Source organism: Mixophyes fleayi, chromosome 1 (genome assembly GCF_038048845.1).
Source record: "Mixophyes fleayi isolate aMixFle1 chromosome 1, aMixFle1.hap1, whole genome shotgun sequence".
NCBI classification, from domain to species: domain Eukaryota; kingdom Metazoa; phylum Chordata; class Amphibia; order Anura; family Limnodynastidae; genus Mixophyes; species Mixophyes fleayi.
In genome coordinates, this window is record NC_134402.1 from 434,304,171 (window position 1) to 434,321,636 (window position 17,466).

The 17,466-nt window shown below is 41.7% G+C and overlaps 1 protein-coding gene across 5 annotated transcripts in view; it reads left to right on the forward strand.

The window, feature by feature from the left end:
• The window catches only part of AGXT2 (alanine--glyoxylate aminotransferase 2), a 41,481-nt gene that overhangs the window by 11,048 nt on the left and 12,967 nt on the right, over positions 1–17,466 (forward strand). For 3 of the 5 annotated variants that reach the window (XM_075184393.1, XM_075184410.1, XM_075184401.1), the window contains 9 exons: positions 4,907–5,091; positions 5,783–5,906; positions 6,732–6,826; positions 7,368–7,461; positions 9,275–9,368; positions 11,421–11,521; positions 13,326–13,418; positions 14,988–15,120; positions 16,337–16,425. In XM_075184393.1, the coding sequence (XP_075040494.1) occupies positions 4,907–5,091; positions 5,783–5,906; positions 6,732–6,826; positions 7,368–7,461; positions 9,275–9,368; positions 11,421–11,521; positions 13,326–13,418; positions 14,988–15,120; positions 16,337–16,425 (1,008 nt within the window). The remainder of the gene's footprint in view (positions 1–4,906; positions 5,092–5,782; positions 5,907–6,731; positions 6,827–7,367; positions 7,462–9,274; positions 9,369–11,420; positions 11,522–13,325; positions 13,419–14,987; positions 15,121–16,336; positions 16,426–17,466) is intronic. The other 2 variants (XM_075184418.1, XM_075184427.1) reach the window with 1 other exon arrangement.

Consider the following 17,466-nt stretch of genomic DNA (forward strand, 5'->3'; position numbering starts at 1 on the left):
TTACTACAAGTGGATGGGGGAGGGGGGCCTGATGCAGACAGATACCAAACTGCCTTTGTCCATTTCTTTAGATCTTTAACTAGAAGTGTAGGGTATAATATACACCCAAAGACGATGGCTGCATTGCCTATAGGCTAAGATGGAGAGGAAGACAATCAGATTTGTGTGCAGAATTAAGGATGGCCTACCAGGGATTAAACTGTTTATTAGCTTTAGAATTACCTTACTTATCCAAGAAACAGGTGGAGCACTAAATTTGGTTACTTTATGCCCAAAAAAAAGTGATTTTCCAACAAAATAGCAAAACAAAACCAAAACACGCAATGGCGGTTTTGCAAAACCAAAACACGAAGGTAATCCAGATCCAAAACCAAAACACGGGGGTCAGTGAGCATCTCTAGTGTATACTACTACTCCAACTCTGCATTTTTGGCATTCAGCTTACTTTGAATATTTCTGTGAGTACAGCAGTTTGAACATGTCACAAGTCGCGGCGGTACTCACAGCCGCCTCGGCTCGCTTCCTGCTCTCCCTGGCGTCCCGGCCGTCACCTTGACGACCAGGACATCACTTCTGCCTAGCACCCGACCGTTGCCAAGGTAACGGTCGGACGCCCTGTATTGTATCGCTGCGTCCCGGCAACAGGGGACAGCCGGGCGCATGCGCAGAGATAGTCTATAGCCTGGAGGCTATTAAGGTTTAATTTGATTTATTAGGTGGGACCTGTGTTTATATCAGAGCTAGGCTCTGATTGTTTGTTGGGAGTATTTAGGGCAGTGAGGTCTGCAGCCTCACTGCCGGTTATAGCTTCCCTGTTACAGTCTTGCTGAACTGCTCCTGCTTCCTAGTCCCTGTCCTGTGGATACTCCGTTTGATTCCCTGTGTATGACTCCCCTGCTTGGATTATTGGACTCTGCCTGTTTTGCTCGTGACCCTGACCTTTCTTGCCTGTTCCTTGGACCTTGCTACCATGCCTGTGACCCCTGACCTAGGCTTGTTTGTTGGATACGCTGTCTGCTGCCGGCCCTCGACCCTTGCCTGGACTCCACTCTGCTTTCCTGGGTTCTCCCCAGCCGGTTCACATTTCACGACCCTCTGTTAGTCTGCGGCCAAGTCTGTCCCCACCAGTAGGGGCAACAGTGAACACCAGACTTTCGGAGCAGACTCCGGGTTTTGCTGTACTGGTTGGAAGGGTTCCTAACAGAACATAGGACTGCTTATATGAAACAATTGTCTGCTGGTTAGGGAGGAAATCTTTCTACATCACTATGGATGCTGATACTGTACTGAGAGGCTCTGGGCTCCTCTCAGTTGTGCTTGGACTTTTGCTATCTTCAAGTGATTATGGAAAATGGATATCCTCCATTACCAAGATTGCATCTATGAGTACTATTGTCTACTTAGAGAACTGTTATTTTACTGTTCAAAGTTTTACAGACTGCCAGTGTCCCTAAAGCTACAGCTGTTTGAGAATACCATTACTAGAGATTTTAGTCTGTGCTTATTAATCAGTTGCAAGCTGTGTTTCTTCTGTATCTGATCATCGATTAATATGGATATTTTCAACTTATTTAAAATAAATTAACAGTTGTTTGAACTTCTCTCCTGCTTCTATCTTGCCTTCAATTACTTAACATAATCATATCAGATTATAGGCCAGAGGGACTCATACATATGTCTGTGCCTCAGACAACATATAATCAGGGTGCTATTACATTATGTTACAAAAAGGCACATAGGAGCAGATACGACTTACTTTAATATGAAGTGGTTTCTCCTTGTTCAGTCTCATGATGCTACCATTAGTGGCACAGAAAGCTGCCGCCAGTTTATCTTATCTGTCAAACAGGTAGGTCTCACAAGTACTACAGACCTTCAGACCAAGAATAGAAACAATGGGCAGTGTTTGGATCCCAGAAGACCACTCCAGTAGAGGTGGCCTGTAGCACTAACTTCGATTAAGATGTATCCAATGAAGAAATCACTGTTGGGGCCTCCATAAGTGCGAGAGAGGCCTCACAGCCAAGATGTAGGAAAACAAGGTACAGACTGGCTCCAGACATATGTCCCATCTGACATCACAAGCCTCCAATATGTGTCACATCACTTGTCCCTAGGCCAGCCAGGTTGATATTGGAAGCATGCATCCAATATGCTACGGTTGATGCCAGCAGCAGGCATTAGTGATCAGCAGTGGTGGCCTCTCAATATTTGAAGAAATTGCTTTACCAAAGCGTGGATTATTGACGAGTCTATGCTGGGTTCGAAGAGCCTCTTTGGAGAAGTGATAGCCCTTTGAGGAGGAAAAGGTACTGTAGGCCATGGCCACAGTTAATTTCTGCAAGATTTGCAGACATTATACAGCTAGACAAAGACTGAATTATCAGTTTCTTCACTTAAGAGCAGATAATTGTTATATTTGTAGTGGTGATGAAGTGAAGAGTCAGCTGCATCACGGCAGTGTCTTTGCCTTAATGAGTCCGCACACAGTCAATGGTGGCGGATATGGGTTGGGGTTTGTCTCCAAAGGGTTTCAGTCTGTGAGAAGCTATCCCACAATTGTAAGGTTCAAATTTTTCTTATTATTTCTTCTTCTTTTGTTCTTGGGAAGCTTTCTCTATGGAGCAGTAGTATCATCCTCTCATTTGTACAGATTGTCCTATGACCTCCTGAAGACAGGGATCCAAAGCAGAGGAAATGGCTGACTCACGGGTGGAGACGGAAGCTCTCTCTGGGTTGATTTCATAACCTATTTTGTGCCATTTTAAAGATTATTGGGCATATTTATTATAGGGCAAAAAGCCCTTTAAGAGACTATAAAAACTTTAATTATAGTGATACAACTGGTTTATAGTTCACAGCTACAGAGAACCCCATTTTACCCAGAGGAGGAGAACGGGGAAAACATTTTTGGGGATTTTTAGACTAGACACCAGATGGTTGAGTTATCTCTCCATTTGGAATAATTCATACATTTTACTTAGTGTCCTTTCTTGATCTCGTCATGTTTCTGTCTGTTTTGTCTTTTTAAAAAAATATTTTTATGTTATATTTTCATTATTATATTATTAGTTTTGAAATTAGTAATATAACTTTCATTGCCTCAAGTCTTTGATCTGTAATCATTTTGTGTAGTCATGGGAACTTAGTAATGTGTCCATTCATTTTCTACATCCTATAGATACTTTGATATTTTACCACTGTAAATAGATAAAATGAATTGGTAGTTTCTGCATTTGGAAATATATTTTATATTATGTATTTGATCATTTTATTTGGAGAGCAACTAACCACCAATGGTTTATCCGAAGCATTTGGTGATTTCATAAAATTGAATATTTATAGGTTTTATGGTGAGAGGAGGAGAATGGAGACAAGAAACAGGATCCTTTATCCTACAGAGTAGTGATGTGAGGTTCTAGTCAAACTGATGAGGCAAGACTGAGGTCTCAAATGCACTTTTATATCATTATTATTATGTTTAATTTTCAAAGCGCCAACACATTATGCAGCACTGTACATTGATTTGATCTTGGTACAAACAGATGACTTGTAATGACATGAATCAGAAGGTAAAGATGTCCCTGTCCAAAGGAGGTTACAATATAAGAGTATAGTTCATAGAAGGTAGCAGAATAACCATTGTAGCTTCTGGTGGGGAGGCAAGTTCATGAATATAGGTATTTTTCTAGTTCCTGGCTCTGGTCAGTTGGTGATTACATGCACTGTACTAGTTCCTGGTTCTGGTCAGTTGGTGATTACATGCACTGTACTAGTTCCTGGTTCTGGTCAGTTGGTGACTACAGGCACTGTGCTAGTTCCTGGCTCTGGTCAGTTGGTGATTACAGGCACTGTGCTAGTTCCTGGCTCTGGTCAGTTGGTGATTACATGCACTGTACTAGTTTCTGGTTCTGGTCAGTTGGTGATTACATGCACTGTACTAGTTCCTGGTTCTGGTCAGTTGGTGATTACAGGCACTGTGCTAGTTCCTGGCTCTGGTCAGTTGGTGATTACATGCACTGTACTAGTTCCTGGTTCTGGTCAGTTGGTGATTACATGCACTGTACTAGTTCCTGGCTCTGGTCAGTTGGTGATTACATGCACTGTGCTAGTTCCTGGTTCTGGTCAGTTGGTGATTACATGCACTGTACTAGTTTCTGGTTCTGGTCAGTTGGTGATTACAGGCACTGTACTAGTTCCTGGTTCTGGTCAGTTGGTGATTACAGGCACTGTGCTAGTTCCTGGCTCTGGTCAGTTGGTGATTACATGCACTGTACTAGTTTCTGGTTCTGGTCAGTTGGTGATTACATGCACTGTACTAGTTCCTGGCTCTGGGCAGTTGGTGATTACAGGCACTGTGCTAGTTCCTGGCTCTGGTCAGTTGGTGATTACAGGCACTGTGCTAGTTCCTGGCTTTGGGCAGTTGGTGATTACATGCACTGTACTAGTTCCTGGTTCTGGTCAGTTGGTGATTACAGGCACTGTGCTAGTTCCTGGCTCTGGTCAGTTGGTGATTACAGGCACTGTGCTAGTTCCTGGCTCTGGGCAGTTGGGGATTACAGACACTGTGCTAGTTCCTGGCTCTGGTCAGTTGGTGATTACAGGCACTGTGCTAGATCCTGGCTCTGGCTGGTTGGTGATTACAGACACTGTGCTAGTTCCTGGCTCTGGCCGGTTGGTGATATCTATTTGAGCTTATCACTATTTCTACGCTCCAGAGCACCATTTCTTATATAGAAGGGTAGTTCAAAGTAATTCTATTTGAAATAAACTTTTTGCACCCAATTCTGTAAAAGTTTTTTACAGTAGAATATATAACAGTCACTGAAAGTAAAATACATGTGGATATGACGATTGTCTTATATAAATGTGATTTTATTTTAACAATGTAATCCTTTCTCCCCAGTCTCTTCCCTATGAACGTGTCATGGACATCCGCAATAAGAATTTGTCAATTGCATTGTCGACATATTACAAGAAGCCCATCCTTCTGCACCAAGGACACATGCAGTGGGTGTTCGATCACGAGGGGCGACGTTATCTCGACCTCATTGGAGGAATTGTGACCGTTAGTGTTGGACATTGTCACCCGTATGTATCCAGCCTATACTGACCACGGCACAGGATTAAATGTAGTCTTATTGGGGGTTTTGGGTTTATGCATCTTTCTTTCCTTTATAGTTAGTAGCACCATGTCAAACCGATTGCCCCTGACCGGGAACATTCTACTGACCGGAGTTTCCTTTGAATTTCCAATACAATTCCCGCCATCGCAGACAAACTGCCTTTTGCAATATGCCTATAAGAGGAAACTGTATCGGCCCTCGTACAAAGTACAGATATTTGGTGTCTCTGTACTTCAGTCATTAAGTAGTTCATTTTACACAGAAGATTAAAAATATATAATTGCCGGAGATGTGGCTTACGGACATCTCATCGCGCACATTGCTGCTGGTTATGGTAGTAATCTCCACTCATTATAGCGATGCAAGGAAAATTGAGCAGAGATTTCTGTCAAATCTCCGCTGCGACGTTCCGGAGACACTTCGCAGCTAATTAAATTTCCACCATAATTTAGGTTGAAAGTAGATCTATGATATTTGGTATGTCAGGCATGTGCCCCCACTCACACCACCATCAGTGGAATCCCTTAGACTGATACTTTTGCACTTTGGTAATAATAATTCTAGTTTTTACTAATAACCACACACCTGTGATGTAAATATTTGCTGTGAGATAAAGGGTCACGATTCTCATACATTGCTATTGGCCATCACTGCAGGAAAGTTACAGAAGCAGCTAAGAAACAGATGAGTCGTCTCTGGCATACGACTAATATCTACCTACATTCCCCCATCCATGAGTATGCTGAGAAACTGACCAGTCGCCTGCCTGGGAAACTTAAGGTATTACAAGTCTCACTTTGTTTGACAGGTTACTGTACTGTACAGTGTAAATCATCGCTGCCAACACTCCGCAGCCAAACGTCAGGACACAATTCATCATCATCATCATCACCATTTATTTATATAGCACCACTGATTCCACAGAAAACTCACTCACATCAGTCCCTGCCCCATTGGAGCTTACAAATTCCCTAACACACACACACACACACACACACAGACCGAGAGAGACTAAGGTCAATGTAATAGCAGCCAATTAACCCACTAGTATGTTTTTGGAGTGTGGGAGGAAACCAGAACACCCGGAGGAAACCCACACAAACACGGGGAGAACATACAAATTCCACACAGATGGGACCATGGTTGGGAATCAAAATCATGACCCCAGTGCTGTGAGGCAGAAGTGCTAACCACTTAGCCACCTTGCTGCCCTAAGTGGCATGTGGCCCAATTGGCCACGTGCCACCAAATACAGCCGTAGAAATGGTGCAGCCTAGAGATCCATTGATGTCCATGCACCATTACCTCCGTTGTACATGACAATCAGATGTTGTCAAGAGAAAATGATGCCGCTAATCTATTCTGCAATATTTTTCCAGCGTTTTTCTCATGATGATTTACATTGTATAGTACAGTCGAACAAAGGGTCTTATTTTTTTTCTCATTTTATGACAAAGCTAATTTGTTTTCATAGGGCAACATATTAAATCATAGCAATACAGAAGAGTTTGAAATAGTAGTTGGAGTCAGAATGCATTTACTACTTAATTTCATTGTTAACTTGGATAGATAAATATATATACCCTAACCTGTTTTAATTTTCAGGTGCTCTACATGACAAACAGTGGTTCAGAGGCAAATGACTTGGCGATGTTTATGGCAAGACTATACACTGGCAATTTTGATTTAATTAGTTTAAGGTAAGTTTGGAACAATTCAATCACATTAAAATGATTAGGTAACAGGCTCTGTTGACAGAAGAGTGGTTTCTTGCAGGTTCATCTAGTGAAATTAAAACATAACTCTTTAGTGATCCCGATTCAGAGACCCTAAAAGCAAATCTGATGGTTTTTCATCAGAAAGTAGTCTTGGTGGATGGAGTAGGGGGGGGGGGGGTTGGATGAGTTGGGGGCATGATTTGAGCAGATCATGGACTCAGCTTTTTTTGTTGTTCTTATATGGCCTGGATCAATGTTGGGTGGTATGACCAACCTAACCCACATGTAATCAAATGTCTGTAACATTGCCCCTCAAACCTCCCCCCAGGGGTAAACATGACAGATTTAATGAGTACTTCAGGTCTTTATTTTAACTATGCTCAATAATAGATGGCAGTAAAGTATAAAAGAAATAAAATATATACAAGAAGAAAAGAGAGACTGAAATGTAATGAAGAAAAATATATGGAGAAGTTGCTCTGGGCAGTCACATTAATTTTGTCATCTTCCGGTCATTACACAGAAGCGGATACCATGGAGCTAGCCCTTACACTCTGGGAGTGACATCCCACTCGGCTTATAAACCTGGAGTGGCCAATGGTTTTGGTTGCCATTCGGTAAGTAGACTTTCTACTCAGCTCCAACGTTCCCGTTGGGGTCGGTTCACGAATGTATGGCAAGGGTTGGCAACGTACATAGTCTCAGAGTTCTTTGTAGGAAAGTTTACTTTGCATTATTTGAACTGACGAATGAGGAGAACAGGTGGTCCAAAGCACTGGAAGGAGAACCAGTCTTCTTATGCTCTATGTCACTGGCCTGTCCAATGTAGCCCTGTCCTCACTAAAACAATCACACATGGACAGGTCACCGTCCCCCACAAGATCAGAGCAATCAACTCCTCAAATACACTGTGCTGATGTGAACATTCTAATGAACTGATTGGCTACAGGTTGTTCTAGTTCTGTCTACTTTAAGTGGGAAAAGTGTGAGCACCTTATATTTTTCCGGCAGATATATTAATCAATTAAAAAACTGCAGTGGATATAAACTAGTAGCAGATAATTACAACCCTGGGCTAAGGGAAACATAGATACAATAACAATATAAATAAAAAAAAGTAATTTACTTTGTGAATTGCCTTTCTCCTATCCTGAGTTTGTACTTATGATCATTGACTATCATCATCTATTTATTTATATAGCGCCACCTTTTTCATGCTGCACCCAATCTGTGAAATTACCTCTAGCTATCAAGTGTTCTGTGAAAACTCACCTTCTCGGGGAAGCTTATCAAATTCTCATACCACCTTCTTAAATTCTGTAGGCTATTCTACCCCAATACCCAGCATTCTACAAAGTTCAAGCAAAAATGTAATTCATTCTCTTTCTATACGCAAACAACCTACTGCCCATCAAGCCAACATTGCTGTGTGGCTGGATCATATACTCATCATCATCATCATTTATATATATATATATATATATATATATATATATATATATATATATATATAGCACCACTAATTCCGCAGCGCTGTACAGAGAACTCATTCACATCAACCCCTGCCCCATTGGCGCTTACAATCTAAATCCCCTAACATACACAGACACAGACCGAGAGAGACTAAGGGTAATTTTAATAGCAGCCACTTAACCTACCAGTAAGTTTTTGGAGTGTGGGAGGATATCGGAGGAATCCCATGCAAACACGGGGAGAACATACAAACTCCACACCGATAAGGCCATGGTCGGGAATTGAACTCATGACCCTAGTGCTGTGAGGCAGAAGTGCTAACCACTGAGCCACCGTGCTGCTCAAACAACTGGCTTTACTCACTCCGTTAAGACGTCTTTATTCTATGTCCCCTGGATTTACTTTTATTTGTCTGTACATTAAGGCCTCGTACACAGGTGTGGAAATACAAAGCTTGTTAAAAGAGAAGACATTCCTTGTACTTTGTCCTTGCGTTTAACAGAGCTTGCCCATAAAACACCAATATATTTCACCAAGCGTCATCTCTCCTGGACGCTGCAGGCAACATTGAAATTGACACAAAGGGAACATTTATACATTATACTTTCTGATAAGTCCATTTATTTGTATTCCGGTTTTGAGCTCCAGCGTCAGACTGCACTTTCCAGGCTCGATGAGAGTAAAATGCACTTTGAGCGCTTGATTTTAAACACCCTGATGTACAAAGCCTGAGGCTGGCTTTCATTCATTCTTACTACTGATTGTTTTATTGTATTTATTTACTTTTTGTTTACTTTTGCCATTTCTGCTTAATCCCAAGAAAACACAAATTATTGCATTAAAACTGTAATTAAGTACAGAAGGTATATCAGTTTTAGTTTTTTTTGCGCACCTTTGTAACTTTTATTGACTTATTTGCTCATACATGTTTTTTGTTTGATTACTTATTTTTGCTAGACTATGTGTCCTGATGTTTTTCGGGGTATATGGGGAGGAAGTCATTGCAGAGATTCCCCTGTGCAGACTACAAGGACATGCTCATGTTCTCCTGGTAAGAATCTTTCTTGATTGGATCATCATCATTTATTTATATAGCGCTACTAATTCCGCAGCGTTGTACAGAGAACTCACATCAGTCCCTGCCCCATTGACGCTTACAGTCTAAATTCCCTAACATACATACATACACACACACAGATCGAGAAAGAGACTAGGGTCAAAATGATAGTAGCCAACTAACCTACCAGTATGTTTTTGGAGTGTGGGAGGAAACCAGAGCACCTGGAGGAAACCGATGTAAACACGGGGAGAACATACAAACTACACACAGATAAGCCCATAGTTGGGAATTCAACTCATAACCTCAGTGCTGTGAGACAGAAGTGCTAACCACTGAGCCACCATACCGATGTTCGGTTGTCCAACAAATAGGGGTCTGCATGAAGAAGGTTTTAACTCGTATGTAGCTCTACTTCCAGTCATCTATATCCAATGAATGTACTCCGGCACACAAGGGTCAGGTATGCCTTGATTTGTGGAAAATGAGGTATAAATAAACCAGCTTGATGCCAATGTACATCATCACAAAGTGGCTGTTTGAATGATCTTTTAAAGTATTTAGTTCACACTTGCAACACAACACAAATGAGGCAGGAAATTGTGTCATGGAGGCCCCATCCCACTTGATTAGGAGGTGGGCATGAGGCGAGAGAATGATCTGCTCTCTCTGGAGCCTGGGAGATCTACCTGGAATTTGGGAGTCTCCTTGACATTCTGGGAGAGTGTGCAACTACAACTTTGTTTTTGGAGGAATTAACTTTGAAAATCCATCCAATCTGTAATTTTTTGGCCATGCGTCAGTTACACCCAAAAAATATAATAGTTCTGGGTGGTATTGAGCAAGATAAAAAAAGAACATTGAATGGGAAGTTCAAGGAGGAGGAGGGAACTGGGGCCCACAGCTCACTAGTTCTCCCGTGCAGCGGGCCCCATTATCTCCATGGGCCCTGGGGCACCCCACATGCTGCAGCAATGGTAGTTCCACCACTGATCAGACAACCAGTTTAGGTAAAAGTATGCCACACAGGTAAGAGTGTTTCTTGTGCTAGCTAGACCATAACAGGTATAGGTGGTTTTGACAATTTGGGGGATCACAGGTATTCAGGAAAGAGTTTCTAATTTGTTTTCTTTTACATAATTTTGCACAAAACTATTTTTTTGTTTTGAGTGGAATTATCCTTTCAAATGAATCAATTGTTTATAATCTGAATCTCCAGCCATCAATAAATGTCAATGTATTACGAGCGCATTTTTTGATTAAACAAATACTCATGAGACAACCTTATAAATATAAGTCAGGCCTCATGTATATTAGTCTCTAAAGTCTCTCTGTCAGGGGTATTTCTCACTCTTTTGGCGCCTGAGATCCCCGAGCCCCCCCCCCCCACAAACTCATACACCTTAACGCTTGACTGATAGTACATGGCAGACGATTTTTCTTTCTGCATTATAGAGATAGAACACATAGGAATGTATCGCAGGCAATTCTATGCTCCAGCTTAATCTTGGTTTTCAGAGAACCAGATGTTTTTCTCAGTATTGTTGCTCTGCCAAATACCAGTAGTGTGTGAAATAGATTCAGCATAGGCCGTGTTTACTGTACACATATTGTTTTTCTTCAGCTAATAATATGTCATTGTAGTTGTGGGGATTACATTTATTATGTGCTATGTATGAGTTGTATTACGTGATTTAAGAGCATACTTCCCCCTGCTTCTTAGCATTCAGGGTAGAATAATCTGAACAGCATGGGGCTTCCAGGTAAGACCCTCAATGATGAATCTGTAGTGTAAGGCACATTTATCAAATAGCTCTTTTGACAGTGAAAATTAGAATCTGTTTCTCTAGACTTTTAAGACTGTCCAATCAGTTGTGTGATACAATGGCAGCTTGTTTATATTTTAGTTGATTGTGCATTTAGCCAAGCAAAACCACGGTCATTAGAATAGGTTTTATTTATATAATTGAATTGTGCAAATTATGGGAGCGCATTGTTGCGGTTTGTTAAGTGTGTAATTTATCTAATCAATTTTGCTCTTCTCAGGTTCATGTGACGCTAAAGACAGATATATTGAACAGTTTAAGGAAACACTGGATACGTCTGCAGCAAAGAAGTTAGCCGGGTTTATTGCTGAACCCATCATGGTAAAAAATGCAAATTAATGCAAATGTTCAGTGGCAGTTTTCTCTGAATTCGAAGCAACATTGCCCAGATTAGGTCAAGATACATCTAAAGCTTATTAATATGTACTTAGTTGCTCTGTAAGTTTCATACTGGCCACACACAGAGATATCACAGTTCATATCAGTCAACTGGCCTAGGATGTGGCCCCAAAAAGTGAGCAATACCCGATAGTAATTCTCAAATCAATAGGATCATCGTCAGGCATAGAATAAAGAGTGGGTAGAGCCGCGCTTCCTTGTGTGGGTAGAGCCGCGCTTCCTTGTGTGGGTAGAGCCGCGCTTCCTTTTGTGGGTAGAGCCGCGCTTCCTTGTGTGGGTAGAGCTGCGCTTCCTTGTGTGTGTAGCTGCAGCCACAAGAGAGAACCTAAGTGTAAGCAGAGGGGGATCCCCACATTCCCGGAATGGTATGGCAAAAGATATAGGTTCTGGGCACATGTGATAAATGTATGAAGGTGGCAATTGTTTAATTCGTATATATTAAAACATGAATAGACATGTTCTGGCCAGAACCAACAACAAATGTGTAAATCAATTGTACAAATCGATTTCCCAATCCATAAGTCATAAAGTGGTCATAGTAACTAGCAATGATAACAGAAATAGGCTGTAGGAAGGAAGTTGTAATTCCAATTAAGGTTGGTAGATCTGGCAGAACATAGAACAAAGTCCAATGGTATAGTCCAATTGTATAGTCGATACCCAGAATGGTAGATAAAGTAGGTCAGTGACACAGCTGGTATGTAGGAATATGGTGTCAATCGCAGAGCTGTCCAGACAAATAAAGGTCCACGGATATCCAAATATTACAAAAGTAGAAGGTTAAACTCACATTTCAGTGTGGACGGGGCTCAGTCAGGTTGTGATGTCCCCCTCCTGCAGTCTGGGTATTCTTTTTCCTCCCCTAGTGGCGGGTGGTTGATGTCCGGAGTCTGAATGCAGTTATGAGGTGGCGCATTCGCGCTCCATTCATACAACCCCCGGCTGAACCAGTGCTGCTGCCGCAATCAGACAATGATGCAGGAAATTCTAGCATGCTAGAGCTGAGTGGGCAAAAGCCCTGCAATTGTGAACGTCTTTGTAGATAGGAAGTGGGATGAAATAGGGATAATAATAAATCAACATGTTTCGCCCGTGTAAACACCAATGGGCTTCCTCAGGGATTGGTAAAGTCATACTGGTCATCCTTGCTGGTATTTGTAGATCCCAGTTCCTGTTCACAGGTACTGGATGTGTTTGGTAGTAGTGTAATCTTTGGCTGAGGTAAATTTGATGGAGGAAAAGAGGAATGAAGCAGAGAAGCAGTAGGTATTGCTCAAATATATGTATCTGAGTACTGAGACATTTACACGGTTCTTTAGCATGTTAAATTTAACGCAAAGGAGCAGTTGACTCTATGGGGTATATTTGCTAAAACTGCGGGTTTGAAAAAGTGGAGCTGTTGCCTATAGCAACCAATCAGAATCTAGCTGTCATTTATTTAGTACATTTTACAAAATGACAGTTAGAATCGGATTGATTGCTATAGGTAACATCTACACTTTTTGCAAACCCACAGTAAATATACTCCTATGTGTCATAGTTAAAATGAGTAGTGTATATTGTTGTGAGCATCTATATTTAAACAGAGTATATACTATTTAATCTGTAAAACATCAGTCACTATATATATATATATATATATATATATATATATATATGTATATATGTGTGTGTCTTGTTGCCTAAATTTTCTTCATGCATAAGAATTTTGTGACGTGTTTTCCAGGGTGTGGGGGGAGCCATTCAATATCCCAAAGGATTTTTAAAGGAAGCATATCAGCTTATACGAGCGAGAGGAGGAATATGTATAGCAGACGAGGTAAATATTCTTTGAAATATATGTCCTTATTATAGTTTTGATAAGAAATCCATAGTTGAAATCATATGTGTTTATAGACACAGCTTATTTTCAAGGTTCAAGTTGTTAGGACATGTTTTAGTATGACTCCCTGGAGTCGCATTAAAAATGTGATAAAATACCTGTGACAGGATGGAGCTCCTATGCCACCCTGTCTTTTGTGTTGGGGACCGGCTGGGCTTGCCTTGCCACCATCCCTTCTTTATCTCATATGCGCCCCTCTTGATGCAGTAGGAGGAGCCTGCTGCCACCACTAGGTTCCTACACCGTTGCCTAGAACCGCTTCCTTCTGGATGACTTTCACTGCTGGTGTACTCCCTCACTGGGCACCTGGGCTGGTAGCCCTGACCTTTTCCTTTAGATCAGGGTTGCTGTGGATGGTTTCCCCTGGCCTATCACACTGACCAGAGCTGTAGGGTAGCGGGCAGAGCGTTGGTACTGGAATGCTGGGTCCCAACCCCAGAACACAGAACAGCCGAATAATGAATTAGATTGGTCTAATCTGTAGGGCACATGAATTGCCGCAGGTAAGTAGGCATCAAAACAAAATCTTGAAGCAGTGATGTTTTTTTAGCTCAAGTGTCCTAATAAGGACAGTTACACATGCTAGTTTGTGGTACTAGCAATCTTTCCAGAAGTTACAGATTTTATGATACATTACATGGCCAAACCGAGCCATTTTTATACACAATCTGACACACCTTGGTAGGGGGTAACACCACCCCCTGATCCTAGACGGCTCCACGAAGACTGATCAATCACATTCAATAATTACCATTAGGATGTAATATATCCTTTAACCCTGGAGCTAATGCAATTTAAGCTTTAACAAAATTTACATCAATCTCTTGATTTCATAAAACTGGGTGTTAAGTCCTGTATTACTTGCATCCCGAGTCTACATTGTTCAGACAGGTTCCTGTCTTTCTAACAAGACGTAACAACACAAACGACCACCTGCTGGACTTTCAAGCTAAGGGATGTGTTGGACACTCACACATCAAAAGGGCTAATTAAGATGAGATTACCTGCCTTCAGACAGTCACAGAAAACACATTTCCTCCCCCTGGCATATGCCTATTGCCTCAGAAATCAGTATATTACTAATACAGAAATAGAACAGTATCAAAATCAGTACATTTGCAATGATATAAATTAACATACTGCACTAATAATTTAAATATATTTATAAAATAAGTTATTTATAAGTGATCTAGCCACAATACCTTTCCTATAGCTTTATACTTTTACTGTCTACAAGGATATTTACTGACAATAACTTGCTGGAATGTGATAAATTCTTAGAGATAGATTTAGCTAACCTTTTATAAAGAAAAAAATGGAAGTGCTGCCCATTCAGATTCTAGCCATCACTTTATAGAGTGTCCTCGATAAGTGATGGCTAGAATCTGATTGGTTGCTATGGGCAACACCTCCACTTTTCTTTTTTAGTTTTTAGAACCTTCTTTTCTGTATCACAGTCTATAATGATGTCATACACATATAATGTTTGCATTGTCACACATGTAGGTTCAGACTGGTTTTGGAAGAACAGGAAGCCATTTTTGGGGATTCCAGACACATGATGTCACACCTGACATTGTGACAATGGCAAAGGGAATTGGAAATGGGTTTCCAATGGCAGCAGTTGTAACAACAGAAGGTAAGAAATAAAAGAAAAATATGTAGGGCTTAATTCGATTTTCATCATGTATATAGTAGAGATGCTCGGGCTCGGTTTTCTGTAAACCATCCCACCCGAACTTAGGGGTTTCGAGTAGGCTCACGAGCCGGCTTGTTACTTTCGCATGTCCTCCTCAGATCTGAATCAAGGCAAAACGTCACTGTTTCATTGTTGAATCTTGCAGGTTTTGGACTCCATAAGTACCTCTCTCCCCCAGGAGATCCAGCGCCATTGCTCACACAGAAACAGGGGTAGCAGTGTTCTTGTCACTCCAGTCTTATTGCTCAGTGCCATTGCTCACACAGAAACAGGGGTAGCAGTGTTCTTGTCACTCTCCAGTCTCCAGTGACATTGCTCAGCGCCATTGCTCACACAGAAACACGGGTAGCAGTGTTCTTGTCAGTCTCCAGTGACATTGCTCAGTGCCATTTCTCACACAGAAACACGGGTAGCAGTGTTCTTGTCACTCTCCAGTCTCCAGTGACATGGCTCAGTGCCATTTCTCACACAGAAACACGGGTAGCAGTGTTCTTGTCACTCTCCAGTCTCCAGTGACATTGCTCAGTGCCATTTCTCACACAGAAACACGGGTAGTAGTGTTCTTGTCACTCTCCAGTCTCCAGTGACATGGCTCAGTGCCATTGCTCACACAGAAACACGGGTAGCAGTGTTCTTGTCACTCTCCAGTCTCCAGTGACATGGCTCAGTGCCATTGCTCACATAGAAACACGGGTAGCAGTGTTCTTGTCACTCTCCAGTCTCCAGTGACATGGCTCAGTGCCATTGCTCACACAGAAACACGGGTAGCAGTGTTCTTGTCACTCTCCAGTCTCCAGTGACATGGCTCAGTGCCATTGCTCACACAGAAACACGGGTAGCAGTGTTCTTGGTAAACCAATAGCAGATAATAGTATGCTGTGTAGTGAACTTAGTTGAAAACTCCATCTAACGTGGATTCAGACGATGCACTGACACTTGGAGAAATTATAATGTAAACTGCAGGCATCAAATATTTGTGAACGCAGGTGCTTGGACAAGCCAGGCGCTGGACATGGGACCTCTATGGGTTCCATTAGTTTAGTGAGGTCATTCATCTGACCTTATGATAAACACAGTAATAATTGCCACACTTACCAGCTGACATCACCATAGCTTCAGTGAGACGGTCACATACACCATTTATTTCTTTTTCCAGAGATTTCCAACAGTTTTGCCCAGGCTCTGCATTTCAACACGTTCGGAGGCAATCCTATGGCGGCTACAGTAGGCTCTGCCGTTCTGGATGTAAGTATACTGCACAGAAGACTTTGTTATGTACATACAAACCTGGCAAAACCTGGTGCGATGGAAAAACATGTTGTTACCAATAACATCCAATTTGATAACTGTGAATTTTCTAGTGCAGTTTAAAAAGAAAAATGAAAAGGAAATATGGTTGATTGCTTTAGGCAATAGTACTTTTTTTCAGTTGCACTCCACATATTTGGGGGGTGTATTAAATTCCCCATGACGTGACTCGGAGTGCCTTCTGGACAGTCACAAAGGCACTGTCTGGCGAGGTAATATCACAGATTTGTCCTCACACTGTATGTGATGTCCAGTTACCGTAGTACCTGATAATGATCACAGCCAGGCAACGTAGTGATGTCTAACGGCTCATCGTGAGGAATTGTGTTAGAGTTTATCCATTGTGGCTCAGTGGTTAGCACTTCTGCCTCACAGCACTGGGGTCGTGAGTTCGATTCCCGACCATGGCCTTATCTGTGTGGAGTTTGTATGTTTTTCCTCCCACACTCCAAAAACATACTGGTAGGTTAATTGGCTGCTATCAAAATCGACCCTAGTCTCTCCTCTGCCTGTCTCTCCTCTGTCTGTCTCTCTCTCTCTGTCTGTGTGTCTATATTAGGGAATTTAGACTGTAAGCTCCAATGGGGCAGGGACTGATGTTAATGAGTTCTCTGTACAGCGCTGCGGAATAAGTGGCGCTATATAAATAAATGATGATGATGATTGTCCGTGACAAGACAGGAAGCACAGTTAGTAGAATAAAATATGATTTTATAGAGCATGCTGGTTCATGGATCCCAAAAGGCTTATTGGAAAGTGGATATAACCTCAACTTAGTGCGAGTATGGTTGGGCAAATCTGGGCAGAATTTGGGCAGATCAGGGGCAGGGTTTGACAATTAGAGAATGGGAATTTTCACTTTTAAATGTCAGGTGGTTATGCTGTAATCCTACAAGATAAAGAGAAACTGTAAAACCTGTACCCGCTAAGACTTGTGTATATAATGAAATGTATAATATATTATAGCTCGTGGCAGTT